The 23,034-nt window shown below is 33.8% G+C and overlaps 1 protein-coding gene across 2 annotated transcripts in view; it reads right to left on the reverse strand.

Annotated features, from left to right (window-relative positions):
- The window catches only part of LOC145249765 (centrosomal protein of 112 kDa-like), a 777,157-nt gene that overhangs the window by 468,692 nt on the left and 285,431 nt on the right, over window positions 1-23,034 (reverse strand). For both annotated transcript variants that reach the window (XM_080111687.1, XM_080111688.1), the window contains one exon: window positions 11,324-11,441. In XM_080111687.1, the coding sequence (XP_079967813.1) occupies window positions 11,324-11,441 (118 nt within the window). The remainder of the gene's footprint in view (window positions 1-11,323; window positions 11,442-23,034) is intronic.

The raw sequence follows: 23,034 nt of genomic DNA on the forward strand, positions 1-23,034 counted from the left end.
TAATATTTAACTGATTTAGACATAACAATTAAGTAGACATCATTTATTTTAGTTGAAATTTACATAAAACGTAAGTAGATACCCCTTTTTAAAACGAAAATGGATTTTTTTCGACTTCTGAAATTCGCTCTTGAAATGCAGAAACGCCTGAATTTGTTATGAGCCAAAGGAATTAAGTGCATCGGAAGTAGCAACGAGTGTTATTTTTTAGTATCCACTCTCGAGTGGACACTTTTCTTTTAACCAATTTCTTTCAGCCAATCACAATAACATTCACCCCTTAATTTTGTACACAAATATAAAAAAAATCAAGCAAACGGGGTTTCTTTTTTCTTTCCTTTTAGTTTTTCCTTTCAGATGAGACACATGTGTGTACATTACAAATCCAACCTAGGCCTCTGGACTAAAGCCCCCCGATATATGCAACAAGACATTCACAAACTGTTGGATGCACAGCAGCAGCATGCAGACACTCTCTTGCTAACAAAACAGAGGCAAGCTAATATATATATATATATATATATATATATATATATATATATATATATATATATATATATATATATATATCACATTTTTCTTTACCATATTCCCTCTGCTTAACTTATTTTGTTTTCAAGTAAGATCTTTGACTTACTTGTTGTTTCATCAAATACTTCTGCATGCAAAATCCGATCTCGCATTTTGCTAATTCCTACCCTCTGATGAGAAGGCAGTATTTCTTTGAAACTCCGCGGATTAAGGACTATCCATTTATCTAGTGTTTCCTTTTCAGATTAAATATGTTTTTAACTCATTTCAAAAGTGTTTTTTAACATATTTTATTAACTGTTTGCTTATATATATATACATATACATATACATATATATATATATATGTAGATAGATAGATAGATACACATCTACAAGGCGTATTCAATACACACACACTGTCACATGCAAACTCACGTGGCACCAGCCGAAATACATAAGGCTACTCAACTTCCTCTTCTTATGCACTAGACAACCCTTTCTTTATACCGAACATTCCTGGACCCATTGAACTCGCCTTTACTACGAACATTTTCTTTTAATTATCTTAACAAGTTGTCAATCAAATTCAGATTCTTCTAAACACTTGTGCCTTTTCTTTTGAGGTGTTATTAGGTTGGTATTTGAAGTCACAACGAACAGTGTTTGTGATAATGTGTCTTGCAGGAATTTGTCATGGGCCAAAAGAATTATGCATATGAGTGTGGCACAATGAAGAAGCAATAGCGAATGTTATTTTTAAGTATCGATTCTGTTATATAAGCTGTATGATAGCAAGTGAAAGAGACACAGAAATTTAGGTTCAAACACTGTGTATTAACTATGAATTGATACAAGATATAAGGGTGTGTGAGTCTTGATTTATGATGTGGATATGTCAGAATAGACAGTCCCTCATCGTTGGTGGTGGCCTTGAACTGTTTGTCAGTTTGGTATCAAGTATGGGTTGGAATTTGTGGTGAACGAAGGGCTGACGGGGACGACGCGGATTCGTAATGTACAATAGTAGTTGTTGTCAGGACAAGGATAGGTTGATTAGTATAATGGGGTTGGGTCGACACAAAAAGACCTCATGTTGGATGGCTTCTGGTGAGTAATATCAAGAACGACTGTGTTACGTGATGGAATCCTGGTGAGACTGTTGCATGATACAGGATCCGTATACTTCAAAGCAGCATTTTAAACGGTATTTATATTTATCGCTTCTGTCATTGTCTCTTTTTTTATTAATAGTCGAAAGTAATAATAAAAAAGAATAAAAACTATTGGAATAACTCATTATAAAAAGAAATCCGGATATATCGCCAGAGTAGTAATTGTATTTAACCCAGAGCGAGAGAGAGAGCAGAAAAAGACTATTTTAATTTTTGATTAAAAAAATTGAACTGACTTTGCATACTTACATTTTCCTAATTCAAACATTTTATCCCGAAGTCAAAGGATGACCCAAGGAATCACATTTTTTAGTAAGCTTGAAAACTTAAATAAATAGAATATTTTAACCTTTTGTTGTTTTATTATTGTTGTTGTTTTTGTTGTTTTTTTTTTAGTTTTCAATTTTATGATTGCAAATTTATTTTTGCATCGTCAGTTTTGTTCTGGTCCATTTCAGATAAAAAAAAGAATTCAATGCCGATACATTTTAAGAACATTCATTTTTGTGTTTATTGCATCCATGTCTGCTTGTTTAGATTTAATTCACAATAAATTTGAATGTTTGCAAAAAAAGAAAAAAAAACAATGATAATCTATTCAGACGGTCTAATTTGGTGATGTCTATTGCCACGTATTAATTTATAGAATGGTCGATGAGAATTGAGGACATGTGTTGCATGAAAAGAAAGAATATGAGAATTATACGATAGATATGTAATATGGGCCTTAGAGACAAACTAATGAATTCAGAGGAAGATGTGTGCAGAACAGGAGATTTTGTTGGTTTGGTCACATTAGTGGCATGTGTTTGAGATCTTTTTAAATTGATTGCTAGATTAATCTATGTCTGGCCAAGTTTTTTATTTCTCCCTCTATCTCCTTCAAATCCATCGTTATCTCTTCCAACCATATGTTAAAGCAGGAAATGCTCATTTGAGCAGCACTTCCTCAAATTTGGCAACATTACTTCATCTAAGGATTTAACTCTTATACAAGCAGAGTGTTAAGTACTCCTTCCTCAAAACCCAGTTGCACAACAACAACCAAAGGCATCTCACTTCAAACAGACATGGGCAGATAACTCAACTGTCTTTACTTAGAGATTAACATTGCTTGTGTCTTCTTGTGAAAACTCTTACACGTGCAAAGTATTGCATTAGGAGTGAGAAATTTTTTGAAGCAATAGAATCACCCAACCATTTTACCAGTGATTTTGGCAATGGATTTAATCTAACATCTGGAGTAAAGGTTACTCCTTGAACCTTATCAAAGCAGGGGGCTTTCTCAAGATGAAAGCCATTCATTTCAATTGAGGTAAATTGACGATCCGAGCGTTGGTGGTGAAAGGCGTTAAGCTTGGTTTTAGATGTATTAAAAGTAACCAGCCACCTTTTTCCTATTATATGACATGCTTTAAGTTAAAAGAGAATCAGAAAGATCTTGATCATTAATGCTCTCTAAAGTGTTGCCATAGATGGTTACGTCATCTGTGTAAATGGTAACAGATGCTTTTAGAATGTTATTAGTGTAACATAGTGCATATGAGCTCGTGGGAAAATAGCAGCCGCAGCGAAGGATGGCTGGCTGGCTTGCGAAGAGGTTAACAGTAGTAGCTGAAAAAAGTAGATATGCAAATTAGGAAATATGCACGAGAAGAAAAAGGAAAAAAGTAGAAAAATGCACCACGTGGTCAAAAAAACAAAACAAAGTCAATGTTGAAGAAAATGAATGTGTAAATGAGCAAGCAAGAAATGGCTGGCTACAGCTGGTGTGAGGTTGGAGAAGAAAAGTGTATAGCTGGCGAGATGGGTGAGATGGATGATGGTGAGAATTTTAAGTCGAGACAGGAAAGTAATGAAAATAAATGCTGTTGTTAAAAAGGAAAAGATGCTGCCCCGGATTTTTATTTATTTCCTTTGTTTGTTTCTAACTGCAATGTTACATTAAGTAGGACATTGATGAAGATCAGGAAGAGGATTGGGTCCAGAATGGATTCTTGAGACACACCAGCATTGATACTATAAGTTTCAGACTTCTGTCCATTACTTTTATGAAACTATTGGGCAGAAAGGTTTGATGGTTGCGAGGAGATTTCCAGATAATCCATAGCTAGAACTGTTGGGAAGTAGACCTTAATGCCAAATTCTATCAAATGCCTTTGACATGATAAGAGCTATTGCATTGTGAACAAAGTCCCCATAAATAGATTTTTTTTTTTTTTTTTTTACATGGTGGTCACCACTTATCAAGGCCCGGAAGCCACTCAGGGATAAGGGTTATTGCAAGTACAGTACGTTAGTGTAGAGATTTGATGAAGTGTTTACTTAAGGGGGCGATTCATTAGGAATTTGTTAACGTTGGATTTGAAGACATCCAGGTTGTAGTCAGGTGGGAAGCAGGCAGACGGAACAGAGTTCCACAGGCGTACAGTTCTAAGAAAGAAGCTTTGCAGCACATCAGTCGTTGACCTTGCATAATGAAATCCATATTGCTTGTCACTGAATAGGCTGCTTTTGCTGAAAAATGCTATTTTAAACTTAAACATTACCAAAACGATATTTCAATCTTAAGATTGACAAAGCAAATCAAGCGATGATGTAAATGAATAAAAAAAATCGATTTCGTAATCTAGTGACGAATGATCTCTTCTGTTGTCTACAACCTTTTTTCTCACAGAATAGACGTTGCTAGTGCCTTTCTTTACTCTACCATTATCTCCATGGAAGGTACTCGACTGAGCTCCAATCTCTGAAACTTCTTTGTAAGACATTCACACACAAAAAAAAAATTATCCTTCTACTACTACTACTACAAGACTTTTTCTTTGTGTGTGCTTAGCATTAAAGAGAATTTACATGAACAGAGTTTTCTTCCAAAAACTTCCTAACAAGGCAACCTGACCTTGCTCAGGATTGAATGATGATTACCGAATGTTCCACATTTCCAACACTTTAATTGTCATCGAAATCAATAAAATCGACCATTTTCCAATACAAATTATTTGATTGCCTGCTTTAGTCAGGGACACACTGTAGTGCATCGGGAAGAAGCTTCACATGCCTCCTTATAGTGACTTAGTCCAAAAAACATTGTAGTCTACATTGCATGGTAAATAACCTGGTGTTGATTTTATGAAACTATTCTTATATGATGGCTTGAATAAAAGTTTAAAATGTAAAAGTCAAGTATCATGGTTCAATTGTGCTCTAAACAGAAAAATTCATTTCGAATGTGCCACTGACTTATCAAAGAACCTACTATTGATTTTATACACTGGACCCTTCTGCTTGCACGAGGATAAAACTTCTTAAATGCATTTGTGATGTTAGGCTGTATAAGGGTGTTTACTTACTAAATCGGACTATTCCTTCTTTGATTGGATTTTTTTATATTTCCAATACTTATTGGGCGCATTCTGATATAAAAATCTATTTAAGAACACACTCAGACACAAAGTACATTTGTGAAATTTAAAAAAAATTGGCCCAGTCATTTTAGAATCCATAGAGAACGAACTTACACACACAGACAAAGTGCCTTTTGTGTGTATGTGTGTGTGTGTGTGTGTGTGTGTGTGTGTTTGTGTGTATATATATATATATGCATATATATATATATATATATATATATATATATATATATATATATATATATATAACAAATTTACATGGTCATGACACTGGACATGTTAATGTTTCAAACAAATAGTCGGTTAAAACCAGAATCCTCATCAGATGACTTAATAAATGGTTACTTTCCACAGGAGAAACCAGTCCTAAAAAAAAAAAAAAAAAAAGGCGAGAACTTCTGGCTTTAACCAACATTTGTTTGAAACATTAGCATGTCCAGAGTCGAAAAGTAAATTTGTTCAAATTAATAAAAATATATCTTGCTCTTCTTTTATTGAGCACTCTTAATAACCTCGCTAAATTCATTAGTTATCACTCTTGAATATCTCTAATCTGGTGTATATATATAATCTGGTAATTTAACTCGTGTGCTGGTGGATAGCAAATATTCATGCAATATGGCTTCTCTAAATGGAATCTGAAATTCATTACATGCCATCCAATTAAAATATAGAATGGACTTTCGTTGTAAGAATTCATTCAATTTCAGTTGATAAGCCAGGGGTGACGGTGGTCAGGTAGTGAGTGACATGGACTGACTATCTGGTTGTTCCAAGTTCTAATCCAGTTCATTCCACAAACATCACTTTCACTTAGAATATTGGCAACCTTCTCATGGTCCCTCCTGTAAGTAACCAATATCTTTCTAGAAAGAATTTTGACTAGAAAAATATCGGGGAAACCAATGTGAACAATAGAATCTTTGGATTGATATGATGCTGATGATGATGAGCTGATCCATCACTTTCATCATTATTCTGTTGGACAGTCACAATATGTAGCGGATGCCACCAACACAGTAGACACTAATGACATGATTACCAACATAATCGTCATTGCATTATAGTTCCAATCATAATCCAGACTAATGTCATATTTCATTACTGTTTAAGATACTTTAATTTTTTGGAGAACAGAAAAAAGTATACACATTCGTTTTTATTTATATAAATACTAAATGTACCTGTAAGCCGTTGAGTCACAACTACTACTACTTATTCTATGTTGACTTAATTTGAAATTTCATAAACTGTGACATAAGCTATGGAAATAGCCCAAAAGAGTCGCCAAAAACTCTACTAAGAAACTGCCATTACAAAATACTAGAAGAATGGGCCAACCAAGAGCTTGCCAAGTATTTTGCAAATGAAGTCACTCAGGACTATACAGAAAAGGAAGGCTCTAAGGAAGGGTTGAATAAGAAGAGGATCGCTCGACTAAAATTGGGAGAGGATTATAATGGCTGCCCAAGATCAAGGCTTGGTGACCAATGCTTTTTAGAAGATGAGTGCCACACAGAAGTAGAGAATACAAGCCACCTGACATCCAGTTGTAAGATTTTGCAGGGAGGTGGAGCTATTATACAATGTGACACAATCGAGTGTGTAAATATCTCCGCTGAACCATCTGTAAAATGTTGAATATCAAATGTAGCAGCAAGTCCTGGGAACGTATACCAGACGAAAACAGTTAGAAATAAGTCATACACTATCTACTATGACTACGCAATCCCTACAGCTATTTACTTAGAAAACGAAGCTATTTAATCTGACATAATTGTATATGACAAGAAGGAGAAAGAAGCAACCTCAGTTGAAGTTAATGCCCCAAATGATGCTGCATTAAATAGCGTTTAGAGAGAAAAGATAACGAAATACTAAGGTGTTATGTACGGCATGAAAAGAAATTAGAATTTTAGTAAGATATCTATCATTCCGACAATTATAGGAGTAACCAGAGTCATGGAAAAAAATTTCAAAACTACCTAGCAAATATATCCGGTGAACCAAGTGCAATAGAGATTCAAATAATTGCACTTAAAGGAATGGTTAGAATCTTAAAAGAATCTCTTGGTTGGAATGCACCATCTCCAGCCAGAACAAAATAATAAGAAAATTTTTTTAAAAATTAAGATATTCTTTTTGCATAATTAAAACTAATAAGTCTCTTGGCTTCTATATCATTATCATCTATATAATATTCCGCTTGTTCTTTTCTTAATCTTTGAAAAAGGCCAAATACAATGTTTGAAGGCCAAACTAATTTTTAAAAATTGGGCCAACTTTGCAAAATTTAGCTTTAAAAAAACCAATCTGACAATCCTGAATAAGAATATGAGAGTAACCTCCTTTTGATATAGCCTTGTTGTCGAATATCATTATAATAATGTATTATCACTGTCGTTCTAGTGTTAGAAAGGAACTTTTAGTAATTTCAACATGCAGCAGTTCTTCACCGAAGAAAGAAGTCAGCGAAATATTACATAAAAAGGGAACATTCCAAAGAAACAGGAAAAAAAAAAAAAAAAAAAAAAAAAAAAAAAAAGAACATTGTCAGCCAAAAGGTGCTGGACTGAAGGAGTAAATTAAGATTGTTTCTTACAATGTAATCTTATTATTTGTATTGAACTATGTAACACAATATTACTTTCTGATTATTTATTAGTACTTATTAATTTATCTCATGTGTGTTAGTTCCATATTTAAAATATAATTGACACTATTTTCATAGAAATGTTAATAAATTCAGTGCGTGTTATTGGTTTTGCTGCCACCAAAAATAATTTTTTTGTGCTAACCACAAACATATTAGCTTTATCAAAACGTATTTGTTATTAGGTTGATGCAAAAGTAATGTCGTTTTTTGACATATACATATCTGATAAAAAAGGACATTATTTTTGCACCAACCTAATAATTAAATATATTTCTCATTCTATGGAATTTCCACGAGTCTGCTAGTTATTATTCTAATTACTATTCTTATTACTTAAAAGTATTATTATACTTTATTATTCATATAGAGAAGTAAAGAGACATTATTTTGCTATTTAATTTACACGTGTGTTTGTGGTGTGTACAAACACATGTCTGTAAATGAAATAGTCATGCACAAAAAAGAGTCACTCTTTCTCTGAATACTCACAGAGATATTAAGGAATATTATAGAGTTGAATCGACAGAGTGAGAGCGAGTGAAAAACATACATAGATAGCTAAGAGATAAATGGGTGACATTTTCAGTTAATTATAAATTACGATCAATTAGAACAATTAAAATTGAATTTTTGTTTCAAACATAACTCAATCCTCAAACTAAAGTATATTTTAGCATGTATTTTTTATTATAAAATATATCGGGGAAAGCCTCAGGGAAAGAAACGTTGGTGAACTCACACTTAATATAATAGTAGATATAGTTGAGGTGTTTGTGAGTGGAGCGTGGGGGGAGGGTAACAAAAATTATTTGAACACTTGTAAAACAGTCATTTAATATTCAGTGCTTATTCAGAATAAGAACGAAAACCGGAAACCAGAAATTGAACGTCAACTAAAAGCAATGTTATCTACTTGTCTTGTTGAAATTAGTAACATATCCAAAAATTCAGAAAATGATAAAATAGAAAATTAATTTCTTAATTTCCTACTCTTTCCCTCAGAAGCAAATGTTGTGAGCGTGCCTCTGCTCTATCATTATTTTCATGGCCAGTGCTCGTCTGAGCTTCAATCTATGATCCCTCCCTAGCAAACTTTCACAAAAAACACCCAACTAGCTACAATGACAATCAATAGTTTTCCTCACTCTGTATCTGTGACTAAATCTAAATTCAAGTTCTATGAAAAAAGCTTCTTTCCTAGAACTGCCCACCTTTTGAACTCTGTTCTGCTGGTCTGCTTTCCAGCTGACTACAATATGCTCATCTTCAAGTCCAATATAAACAATTACTGTTACCCCCCCCCCTGTATAAATAGTCCATTTCTACCTCATTTCCACCACTATTAATACGCTATTTTCTCAGTAACTACTGTACATTCCTTTTCTTTGAGTGGCTTTCGGACTTTGATAAGTGATAACTCCTATGTTAAAAAAGAATGTAAATTAGTTTTGAAAAAATTGCAAGCTATAATTAAATAATAATCAGAAGAGTTTTTGTAATAACAGGGGAGGTAACTGCATGAAGTTAGGGGATTTCAAAATAATAATGGCGGATTGTTGGATCGTGAAAGTAAACATTTTATTTAAAAATTTAATATATGTCTGTCTGTCTGTCTCTATATTTTCAAACTCTATCTCTTTTGAAACTAAAAGTCGCAGAGAAGCTCTAGGGGCCTCAAATGATTGGATTTTTATGGACCGTTCTTTTATGGGTCTTTAACCGATTAAAATAGTTTTTAAGGTGACAAAAATGGGTCAAAATTGAAAAATCGTTATACATTTTGTACATTAATCTTAGTTTATTTTTAATTTTTAATTTTAAATCAGTTCAGATGCATGTCACATTGTTACAGTAGTAACGTCACCAACTTTGAATGCTACAGTTTTGCTTTCGGCTTAGATTCTAGCTGATGGCACCCAAATACTTTTTTTTTACTTTTGAAACTGCAACATTATAATAATATATACGAATTTGGACAATTTAAAATATATTTAAACATATTTTACGATCGGGCAAAACCGGGCAAAGTTGAGCAAAGTTGGGCAAAGCCAGGCGCTACTGCCTCTGCTAGTGTAGTAATATGTTACTAATTTCAACATGACAATCAAATCGATCACATTAGTTTTAGTTGAAATTCATTTTTTCAACAAGCATCTAATATCCTTCCTAGGATTACATTTATTTCAGTTTTACATAATTGACAAAAACCTTGGTATATTTCTCTTTTTGTTTTAATTATTTTATCATTTTTTTTCCTGAGGATGGGGCATTCTACCGGATGCTAGCCATTCACCCACTATTTCAGTCACTCCAACCGAGAGATCTTTTTAAAATTCTAACCGTTCTTTTGAGTGCAATTGTTTGTATTTCTCTTGCACTTGGTTCACGGGGTATATTTTACAGGTAGATTTTAAAATTTTTTCCATGAGTCCGGTTGCTCCTATAATTACTGAAATAATATAGATCTTCTTAAGATTTCAGTTTCTTTTCATATCGTACATAAGACCTTGCTATTTCGTTATCTTCTCTCTCTCAGCTCTTTCAAGGCCAGTATCATAATTGTGTGTGTGTGTGTGTGTGTTCTTAATGTTTCAACACTTGTAAAACCAAACTTCTTTCCTTCTATCACTAATGATTGAATCTTTTTTTTCCCTGAATCGCAATGAATAGCTCCCTCTTTGAGAAAGCTTCTTTTTTTTTACTTTAATAAGCTCCTTGAAGTGACTTTCACTTTTGACTTAAAATGAAAAGCTTACATACAATCTATATTACTTTTATTGATCAGTTTGAGTGTTATTTTTGGAACACCTCGGAAGTTTGGCCTTCGACCTTCTTCAGGCATGTAAGAAAAATAAGGAAAAAAGTTACTGGCTTGGAGCACTCAAGATGAGAACAATAGTCCAATCAATACAAGTAATATAAACAATCAGCCTTCATCTAAAAAATTCAGAACTTTACATTTACTCTTTTGCTAAGACCACTAAAAAAATGGTCGACTAATTCTAAACTCCAGAAATTACCTTAATTATGATGCAATCCTCTACCTTTATAAGAGTACGGTAGTCTGAAGATGAAGTACTGCTGCTACATCTGGGGGGAGGGGCTGCTCAAAACACTGACTAAAAAAATCCAGAATCGACTTTGAAATCTAGTGGAGATATCTTCCATTGCTTACAGCCACTTTTACGTTTCTAGTCTCTCTCTACTATATTGTTATTTCCATGAAAGTTGTTCGACTGAGCTCTAATCTCTGGTTCCTCCTGATACGACATTCACAACTAGAACTCGTATTGTTACCACAATGAAGAAAAACTTTAATTTCTCTTCCTCAGTGCATCAAGCGAAATTTCACTGAATAAAACTTCCCTAGAAAGTTTCCATAGTTAGAGTAACGTCCAATATGAACAAAGACCACCTAATCCTAGCATTTGCAGGATTCATATCTCGCATAAAAATGATTGCCAAAGTTGTAGTAGACTTTAAGAAATAAAATTACAAAACAATACACTTATTCTTATCCTCAAAAAATAAAACTTAAAAACTGAACATATAAGAACAAAAAGGATACTAACCAGATTGGCTTTGAGCGGTGACAGTATGCCATCTCCCGGTTTATTAAGAAAGGGTTCTTCTAGCAATCCTCTTGTCAACATTTTTAACATCAGTTTTGCATAGGAATTTCGGTTTTTTCTACAATGGAACAAATAGTAAAAGACAATTAGAATTTGGTCGTTTTTCCCATCTCATCAAAAATAAAAGACAATTTAAAATGACGAAACTTGGTAATGAACATCAAAAACATTTGCGACCAACAAATCTGAAACTTCGGATTATTTAGATTATTTGTACTAATATTCTCATTTTAAATGTTATTTCGAAAACGTTTTGGTCGATGTAACCTCTAAAATTCTTCAGGTATATCTTGTCGAGCTCAGATATCTTTCCGTCATTTAAAAATTTCCCCTATAATGATAATACTAGATTACGTGGCCTTCTATCACAAGAAATAACATTTAGCCGTTGAGTGGACACCTGTATAATGAGGGAGATTATATTAAAAGTATGCAGAATCCCAACTGCATATCTTCAGAACTGACAAAATTCAGTGGCAAGGGGAAATCCAAGATGACTATAAGACATGCTGGGATATTTGGTGAAGAACTGATGTCATTGCAGCCATTTTCCCTTGCAAACATACTTCCATATGATTGCATAATTAAATTTCATAAAAATCCACCAGAATGAATTTTTATTTTTTATTTATTTAATTAGAAATAAAAATCGGTCAAGCTCCAACCAACTTCTGTCTCATTGCTACAATCCAGATCAAAGTGTAGTATCTGTTCTTCAGATGCTGCACTTCCATTTTTTGTTCTCTTTCGGTGGAGGAGAAATCCTTCACGACTGAGACAATTTTTATTTTTGTACCTTTTCTCCACGTTAAAAAACGACTCTGGTGTCTAACTCTGTCTCATGGGGAGGCATAGTAAATAGGTACAATATTGCATTCCTGTATCTGTTTTACAAGTACTTTAATGGCATGTGCTCTAATGAACTCATAACACTTGTGTCCTTCGGCGTACATAATTCTGACTAAACTAGCAAGCAGCAAAATCCAACTCCTTCAGTTGAGGTCCGTAGATGCCAGAAAGCCTTCTACTCTAATCGCATCATCCTTCAGACTTTAGATTCCTTCCTTGTGTCTTGCTTCCCTGATTATACTAACCTGCAGAAGTTTAAATGTAATGTGAACAGACATCTCGCTTCTCAACTCCCCTTCGGCAGTCTCCTATTAGACATGATTGCAAACAGTAGCGCTTTACGTCCAAGTGGCAATGCACCTTGTTTGGGGTGAATAAAAGAGTAAAAAAATGCTCTTGCCAGGTTCAGTCACACACGAGACCGACCGGCGTAGACACATTTCTTCTCTCTGCGTTCATCGTGTACGTCTTCACTCAATCTCAATTTATGGGCGTGTTTTACTGATGTTGAAAATGAGATGCGTTTCCCTCTGCTTTAATTTGCTTCGCTCAGCAACTTTTTGAAGACAAGAAAATTTATCTTTTCGCAAAATTGGTTATTGTTTTATAGCAATTTGATTCAATCAAAAATTTGATAACCAAACAATTCTTTAATGATTAAATTTTAAATTTTACTTTTAAAATTCTTAATTTAAAAAAATGAATAATTTGTTTTTTTGTTTTTTTTTTACAAGGAAATCACCTCTTATCAAGGTCCAAAGGCCACTCGAGGATGAGGGTTAATAAGTGTACGGTGGTCACTGACAACAGCATAGCAACTGTTAATGATAAAAATTGTATAGAATTTGATTAAGAACTTGTTTTAATTTGACTTAAAGACAACCATGTTGTAGTCAGCTGGAAAACAGCCTAGTGAAACAGAGTTCCACAATTCTATGAAAGAAACTTTGTTCATAGAATTTGTGTTTAGATTTAGGCACAGATAGTGAGTGAGGGAGACTGTTGATGATGGTTTTAATTAGATGAGTTCTTTTTATGAACGTTTTCCAGGAGGGGGGGGCATAGATTGAAGCTTAGACGAGCATCTGCCATGAACATAACGATATGAAAGAGTGAGGCTTGCAACGTCTCTTCTGTGCGAAAGAGGTTGCAGAAAGGAGAAAAGCACATCGCTTACTAAGTTTCTAAGCTGGTTTTGAACATTCTCAAGGTAGGATAGGGTGCTCCAAGCAACTTCTGCCCAAATATAGCAACAGTACTCCACTTTAGGATGTACTTGGCTCTTATACAAGTAGAGGAGGACGTCAGGAGTAAGATACTTTCTGGAATACAAGAATGGCGCAACCATTTTTCCAGTGACCTTAGCAACAGATTTGATGCAAGTCTTATATTTCAAATCAAGAGTGAACGTCATTCAGAAGTTTATTGAAGCAGGAAGCGTCTTTGAAACGAGAGTCATGTATATTTTGCTTCAATTCATGTGTTTTTCTTAATCAATATACCAATTGGAGTCAAGTGGGGATCAGAAGTTTGGTGGTGAAAAGATAAAAGCTTGCATTAAAATTAAGAATCCACCTTTTGCCCCATTACACCATATGCTCAAAGTTAGAGGAGAGAGACTCAGAGAGATCTTGGTCATTGTTGGTCTTTGAAGTCTTATAGTTATAAGTCTTGAAGTTACAGATAATAGTGGCATCTGCGTATATGCTGATGAATGAACTCAGAATGTGATTTGGGAGACCATTGATGAAGATAAGAAAGAGAGTTGCGCCCAAAATGAATCCTTGAGGCACGACAGCATGATACTTTGAGCTCAGGACTTTTGTCGACCAATAATTATGTGTATAAATCTATCGAAGAGAAAAGATTCAGTAGTTAAGAAAACATTTCCAGATATTTTATAGCTAGAAATCGTGTGAAGTCGACCTTTATGCCAAACTCTTATCAAATGACTTTGATATGTTAAGAACTATTGCTCTAGAATTGAAACCCCATTCATTGATTCTATGTAAAATTACAGTCAGTACATCAGCTGTAGATCTTACAAGACGGAAACCACATTGCTTGTCATTGAGTAGGTTTATTTTGGCTGAGGTGGTTGACTATTTCTCTATTTACCACAGATTCAAGCCACTTGCTCATAACACACAGAAGACTAATTGATCTGTACTGAGATGCAGAAGACCAATCGCCAGTGTTTTTTTAAATACTGCGCAGTCTAATCAGGTTTTCCAAAGTGTTTGGAAGTATTTTTGCATTAGGCATCGATTTAACAGCTTTGCAAGAATGGTGCTAATTCTAGTTAAAGCCTTTTGAGTATTATAACTGAAATTTTGTCAGAAAACGACTTTAGTTTCGAAACATCTATTACGTTTAAAGCAATTGAAGTAGTGGTTTCTGTATGCAATGGCGATAGCAAATTCAGGGGTGAACTATGGCTGGCTGTTTCGTTTCTGTTAGAATTTATTAGAGGATATGTAGCTGTCTATTGCAGTGGTTAACCAATTAGTTAAGTTGGATGCGATAGCAGATACAGTCTTTAGTCATAGAGTGTAAGCATAGTTCCGATATGAACGTTTCAGTCAGCTATTGAATATCGATACACTGTTTGATGAAGAGGAGTATTTGGGGGTTTGTTATATTTTGTTTTTATCTTTATAGAGAATCAATTAAGTTAGATGCTATAGAAGACACATTCTTTTTAAACATAGAGCGTAGGGTAATTCAGATATGAACGTTCGCAAACTGTCCCGGTCAGTCATCAAATATCGATACATTTGTTCGATTCAGAAGGATTCGTTATACTTTGTTTTTATCTTTATTGAGACAACTGAGTGATCAGAGAATCCTAATGGAGACAGAATTGAGGATGAGTACAGTTCAGGGCATGTTGTTAGATAAAAATCTGAAAGATTTGCCAATTGTCCGTCAGCATCGGATACCTGAGTGGGGTCCTTAACAATCTGTGTTAGGTCATAAGCAAGGGAGAAATTACAACATCTGCTTTGAAAAAATAAAAATAAACTGCACAGTTTTTAAAAAGTCGAGAGTATTTGTGTGATGTAAAGACGTCTGCAAAACGTATGCCTTAAATAGCATATATTCCTTCGAGATATTAATTAAGAAAAACACATGAATTGAAACAAAAATGCAAGTGAAAAAATTCCCGGACAACACCGGTTGGGTATAACTGGTTAGTTATATAATCTAGTTTTGTTAAGATTTGAAAGTTTTATTTTTGTTCTCTGAAAGAGTAAAACTAGTTTGAATATTTTAAATGTGCTTTCGTTTCAGATGTTTCAATTTCAAGTTTTGGTACAAGAGTAAATGAGGGTTTGATCATTTCACGGGGGCGGGGAGAGAGAGGCGAGGAGTGAAAGAGAGAAGAAGCTAGAAGGAGAAATAAATAGGGAGGGGAGACTGGTAGCGAGAGAGGAAAAGAGAAAATGTAGATGAGAGAGGAAGAGGAGGGAGAACCCAGATTAGATAAAGAGGAAGAAGGATAGGAAGAGGATAAAGGAGAATGGGGAGAAAGATGAAGAATTTAGATTAGATAAAGAGGGGGGGGGAATAGAGTGAAAGAGAGAGAGAGAGAGAGAGAGAGAGAGAGAGAGAGAGAGAGAGTGAAGGATTCGTAAAAGTTTATAGATGCCTAAGTCCACAAAGACAGAAAATGTCATCAGCTATTTCCATTTTTTCCTGTTTGAGAATCTCATTTATAGCCCACATCAAAGGATACATTGCACCAATTTGGGAGGAACAAAAAAAAATGCAAATTTGAAATCAACCTTTTTTTTTTTTAAATAGCCAGGGGAAGTAAAGAAAAGAAAAACGAACAAACAAATAAGCAAATAACAAACCAATAAACAAATGCAGATACAGAAGCTCATTTACTGCTTTGTTTTGTTGAACTTCCCTTAAGGTTTTCACGGGATTTCTTCTGTTGCTCTCTTTATTGTTTTATCTTTTAGCATTTTATTGATGGAAACTTTGGAAAACTTTGATAAGACATTTAATCTTTTAAAAACTCATGTAATCAGTTGTGAAAATCTTTCTAACCAACAACTTTTCATTTTGTTTTATTTATTTATTTTTTTAGACATGTCAACACATTTTGACAGGAGTTTTTTTTTTTTTTCATCGGTCGGTCAGCCTCACGTGAGTTTGAAGTAGAATCTTCAAATAAATGGTCATATCTTATTTTAGATGGACTCAACAGTAGTTATATGCTTCATCCATAAGTCAATCTGATATGCATAATTTCGAAATAGCATTTTCATTTGTCTGCCACGCTTGAAATAACATTTCTTTTTGTATTATTTGGATTCTTCAAACAATTGTTCTCATCTGGAGTGTTATTTGCACTACGTTTCAGTTAATGTAACTGCTGACCTTCTTCAGGCGTATTTTGTCAAACTCGGGAATTTGCATTGAATTCCCAACAGATCCCCTCATATAATTAATAAGGAAGCATGCTCTTATTTCGTCAGTCATGACTGAGTAGTAATAAATTGCAATTGCATTCCGAGTGACGTCTGCAAGGATCTGTAGCATAGTGGATAATGTACTTGATAAAATTCAGTTGTAAATCACACATTTCAATCCTCAGTGCGTTCATCACTCAAAATACGATGGCAAATTACGTTCAACTATGTCTAACTCACAACCGTCCTTCACTGTCGTAAACCCAAGACTGCTCATAAACTTCCCTATTGTAAAGTGTCATAAAATTCACTATCATACTAATTCTAAATATATCTACCTTTATGTCTCATCTTTTGTCAGTCCCACCTTGATTAACAATCCTATTTAACTTTCTTTGTATATCTTGATAACAACTTCCTCCCTATTGTTCTATTGTTGAACTTATTTCCCTTTTTTTATATTTTTCCTCCTTTTTTATTTCCTAACACATGGGGGAAACATCGATAGTATCACAGGTAAAGAATCATCATCAGAAAAAAAAGGTCAACCAGGTTTGTGAAAAGCTACAGACTTAATGTATGCCATGTCACATGTTGTACATATATTGAAGACTTATGAAATTGATCTCAGAATAAATTCATGATGTTCAACATTTAAACGATGCAATTCTATTTAATCAGACTTTGTACTTTTCAAAACAATGCTTTGGAAATAAGGTCTATTTAAGGAGGGCACATACTGCAGAAGAAAAAGAGTTGTTTTTTGATAAATTCAACAAGAGAGAAAAACGATTCAAGTTATAACATTAATGTTTTACTTTCCAGTTAAGATTATGAATTATAAAAGAAAAATCATAAAAGAATCATGAATACAAATGCAAATGTCAATAACACTTGTATCCATGAAAAGATGAGAAAAAAATGTAGACATTTGAAACATCCAACTTTTACTAGCAAAAGAATCCAATTCCTTGCAAATGTCTTTCAAAATAGTTTTTCCATTTGCTAAAAGATTTAACTCGTCCCATCAAACCAAAACGAGGTTTCTTTATACATTTCACTAAATCAAATTTGGTTTCGATTTTGATTTTATGAATTAAAAAAAAGTTTTGGTTATTTTGTAATGGAATTGAACAGCAACATTAGGGAAATAAATTACATGGTGAAAATAATGAAGAAAATGACTTACACAAACGGGTGCGCCTTTCTCTTTCCTGTCAGCTGAAGGAATTAGGAAAGAAAAGAGAAAGAAAAGATCTTCGTTCGTAGAACGCTCAGTAGTATACATATGGCATTAAGTTGCATAAGAGAGCAGACACTGTTATGAAAATGGCGAGTTGAAAGCATGAAGCATGACTGTCAGTTAGTTTTTTGACAGCTGAGAGAGAGAACAGACAGTAGAAATTACAGTTGAATTTAGTCGTAGGAAAGCAGGAGTTCAAACAAATATCTTTCTTGATTTAATTTACTTTTTTATACAAGCTATTTCGGCATTATTAGAATTATGGTGTTGAGACAATTCGACATTTGGCTAATCCCTAAATTCAGTGGCGTGGCAATGGACACTCCAATAATGGAATGATAGGAGGATCTAGAATTAACTTGTGAGCTGTGCAAAATAACCAAGGTGGAGCGAGTTCTGTAACTATGATTGAAAGATGCAGGTCGGAAAACATATTGGCAGCTTCCAGAAGAACAATGAAATGATATTGAAGAAACCAAACGTGCCCTTGTAAAAGCCTATGGAATCGACTCATTTGCAGCCTTTGAGTAATTCATCCCTCACCGTCCTTGCCTGTAAACGAGTTCCTGACAGTCTTGCAATGGTTGACACGGCTGGTACGCAAAATGCCACCAGAATGCTGGATGAAAAGTGCCTTCATTAATGGACTGCCATACCACGTCAGTGGACTTTTGCAGGTGTCAACTGGGATGGATACCCTATCATTAAAAGAGCTACAGTTTCTGGTCAAATGGTTTGGGCACACGCATCTGAAGCTACCCCCTATATGAGGCATATTTAGGTTGCACTGCAGCAGCAAGATCCTCATTCTTGTTGTCTACCAGTTAAATATCAAAATTGAAATAAAAAATCCTAAAGTAATTCGTTTCTACTTGCTATTCGTTCCTTTTTCTCTCTACAAGTCGAGGTTAATAAAAGATAATTTCAACTTTGCTATTCTTTCCTTTCTTCATTATTTTGACTATTAATAAACAGTAAGAGCGATAGATACCATATTTATTAATCTATCAAAAATTCAAGCAAGACATTATAATAAAGAAAAATTATTAATCCATAAATTTTCCAAGACAGATTTTTACTAATGTTTATCTTCTGATGAAAAGAGTGTATCTTTGAAAATTCAGGGACTAAAGATTTTTTTCTGTATTTATATTAGTGCATTAATGTTGTAATTTATTCAATTATAATTTTCATAATTGACTTTCTTGTTTTTTAATTGCTTTGTCTAGTATATTAAGCTTCCTATTATTTCAAAAGGTTCTAACATAAAGATAATATTAAAATTTTAATTATATATATATATATATTTATATATATATATATATACACACGCGCACGCAGATATATAGAATAATATTTGTTACCAGAGCAGTAACAGGAACTTGCAATGAAGCAAGCAACGAACAGAAGATATTGTTGTTTGGAAGAAATAGCTTACTTTGCAGACAGATATTGTAGTATGGCCCGATTCAAAGAAAAGTGTCCTCATAGAATTGAAAATCCCCTGGAAAGAAAACCAGGAGGAGGCACACGAATGGAAGAAAAACCGATATGAGACACTGCATGCCGACTGCATGGAAAAAGGTTGGAGATGCCATGTGATTCCTATTGAGGTTGGTTGTCGTGGATTTCTAGGACACTCAGTCATTTCGTTTCTTACAAAAATAGGAATCATGGGCCACAATCTGAAAGTTGTTTTTGAGCGTCTTAAGAACACAGCTCAATATGTGTCAAGCTGGATTTAATTGAGAGCAAAAAGACTTCAGCATGAACAGTCGTTATAATTTCTCCTTGTTGATCTGTTTTTAATTTTAATACGCTGCCCGGTGGCAAAAGCTGCTCGGACGAATCAGAAGTGGCACCTAGAGCTATGGAAATTGTGTTATCATCTTGGTTGGTGGCTGATGAGGGCAGAGTATCACACATGCTTTTACATGTTGTATGATATATATATAATCTATTTTCATGAATTCGTATTCCTCTCTAATTGTTTGTTTGTTTGTTTACAATGACGTCATAGTATATATATATATATATATATATATATATATATATATATATATATATATATATATATATGAGTGTGTGTGTGTGTGAGTGTGTAGAATAATATGTACTACCGGAAAATTAACAGAAACTTACAAAGAAGTGAGCGAATAACAGAAGATATTGTTTGGAAGAAACAGCTTACCTTGCAAACATTTATATAATCAAGTTTATAAGATGTTTTAATTTGTGGGGTATTTCATTCCGGTCTCAACGTAATGTCAGGTAACCATGAAAGAATATGCACCATTTTGGAGCCTACTTCTTCTTGTAGATTTGTATATAATAAAGTTTATCTTTTCGCATTCTGGTAGACAGATAATGTTGGGTCGTCAGGAGAGAATGCACACCGTTTCGAGGCCTAAGTCTCGACAGTTTTTGGCATATCGTTATGTGCGCGCGCGTGCGTGCGTGTGTGTGTGTGTGTTAGTGTTAGATTCTGGCATTACATTGCGTTAAACAGCAGAAAATTGTCACCGACTTTATCAGCAACAGCAAACATTTTGAACATTTCTCTAAAACTTGTGAAGTTCTTTAGGGAAATATTTTCTCTTTTATTTTTGTTTTATGCCGTCGCATATTTTTCGTTTCCTTTTATACCCTTCCCCCTCACCGCACTATTCGGGCAATTTTCCGCTCTCAATCCAAGATACGATCACCAGATTCTATCTCAAACGACTCCTTTCCCGAAACCGTCTTTTCTACACAAGTCTATCTATTATTAAACAGCCTGGCAGGTAGACAATTTCTTTATAAACAAGACATGTTTAGCGCGAAACCCCTCCTCCCTCTCCTTCTACTTTTTGCTATTTGTTTATCTACATCTGACAAAAGGCGGGGAATTGTGATGAAATGAAACAAACAAATAAAAAAAAAAAACATAATCAGCCCAAACTCTCCACAGGAGGTCCCTTCTTCCCACTACATTCCTTGCCTGTCATTACTACCCCAACATTTATTTGTTTATTTACTCATTCATTCATTATGATTTTTTGAGCATAACTTATTTTAATGAATAATCCCATTCCAACTTAATTTTTGTTTTTATATTTTTATATACGCTAATGCTATTGCTTTGTTTCCGTTTTCTTTAGGTACGTGCAAAATGAATGCCGATGCTCAAAATGTATAAACATTTTGAGCCCTCCCCTTTACTTAAAAATTGACCAAAAATCAGGAAAGTTAACTAATTTTAATTAAATTTCAGTATTTATCAAGTAATAGTCATGGAATATAATGAACCCATTATTTTTATTTGAATCTTAGTGGAAATGTAACATTTTGTTTAAACAAAAAGCATCTTTACTAAAGTTATGCTTTTCAGGAGTAAAAAAAAATGATTGAATTTATTTTTTACCTTTTTTATGAAAATAAAGCATCGTAAATTCTAATAATAAAAAAATAAACAAACATTTATTTTTTCAGGAACATTACGAAAAAAACCCTAAAGTTCGTATTAATGAATTCGATATAACTAAAAAAAAAATTAATTTCTCCAACTACCGATATTATCATTGAATTAAGCATTGTTTATTTAATATTTTCACACAAAAAATTATAATTACAAAAAATATTTCTACTTTTTTTTTTTAGATTACATGCTTCGCATAATTTTTATATCGAAGATTCTAATATTTTCCTTGCTTGAATGAACCTGTAACTTTCAGTGTAAAATAATTTTTATATAATCTTGAAAATAAAAAAAAATAATTTAAAAGCCGAAACAGAAAAATATTTAAATTAAAAATGATAAAAATTATACAAATGTTTGCGATAGGAATGCACGGATGCGCGGTTCTGAAAAAAAAAAAAACAGCACTCCCTATCTCCCTTCGACTAACTGGCGTCATTTTCAAACTTTCTGACATTTTGGGCTTCTGTAGAACGCATTTTTAAACAACTTTGTCAGCTTTTGCTAGTGCAAAGCCAGAATCTCTCGCTTTGGAGGGATAGTTAAGCTATTTCTTGTACAAAAAAGGTGTTCTTTTTTATTTAATTCAATATCTTAGGATTTTACTTTACTAATTATCTTAGAAATAGACCCAGAAAACTAATATTTATCTTTCAATGGATTTTACAATGAATTCATTTAACTTCAAAATTTAGCTGAACTTCGAAGTTTCCGGAATGTAGCCGTGAAAAGATCTTTCATTATAACTTTTTTTTTCACGTGTACATTTTTTTTTCACGTGTACATTTTTTTTTTTCCTTTTGGAAATTAACTTCAGGCTTTAATCTTTCAAATCCAATCAAAAAGTAGTCGGAAACCTCCAAAAAAATTATGATAAACCGACTTTTAAACCTATGTTCCCCTATCTTTTTTCACAATTATTACTCCTACCTAGTTTTCATTTTTACTAGGATTTCAGCCCGGCGTTTCCCGGGTGTTTGGATGTGTATGTTGAGCAAAAAAAAAAAAAAAAAGTGATAGTAGGAAGGCAGGCTCGAACCCGTACCGCAAAGGAGGAAAAGAACGGGGTAAAACATAACGTTTATGCTGTTATGACCACCGCCAAACCAGAAGCGACATTTTTTAAAATTAAGGCTAAACAATCTAAAGGAGAGGATAACTTTAAAAAATATCGGTGATAAAAGTGACCCCCCCCCTGTAGAAAAGTGCCTAGTTGAAGAGGAAGATATTAATGTTTTTAGCCAATTTTTCGATATTTGTCGTATGAAAGGTCGAACTTTAAAACGATACTTATCTTGGTAAAATCCATTGCCTCTATTGAAAGTTTAAGGCAGACATGCAAACATACATACATTTATATATTGGTAACTAAAAATTTTCGACCCAAACTGATGAAAAAGCTTGCCCTATCTCTGAATACCCTTTATGTAAAATTTCAAATATTTAGACCAGAAATTGTCTGAGTAATTTGGAAGAGACCGCAGAGGTCAATTTTTTAAAACTTTGACCCCTATTATGGCCCCTTAAAATTTATTGTTTTGGACTCAAATCAAGTTATTAAGTTAGACCCATGTCCAAGGAACCTATATCTAAAATTTCACGTGTTTAGACCCAAAATTGTAGGAGGAGTTTGGTAGAGTTCTCAAAGGTCAAATTGTTGAACTTTGACCCCTTAATC

This window comes from Euprymna scolopes, chromosome 28 (assembly GCF_053919585.1).
Source record: "Euprymna scolopes isolate OS-2025 chromosome 28, ASM5391958v1, whole genome shotgun sequence".
NCBI classification, from domain to species: Eukaryota; Metazoa; Mollusca; class Cephalopoda; order Sepiida; family Sepiolidae; genus Euprymna; species Euprymna scolopes.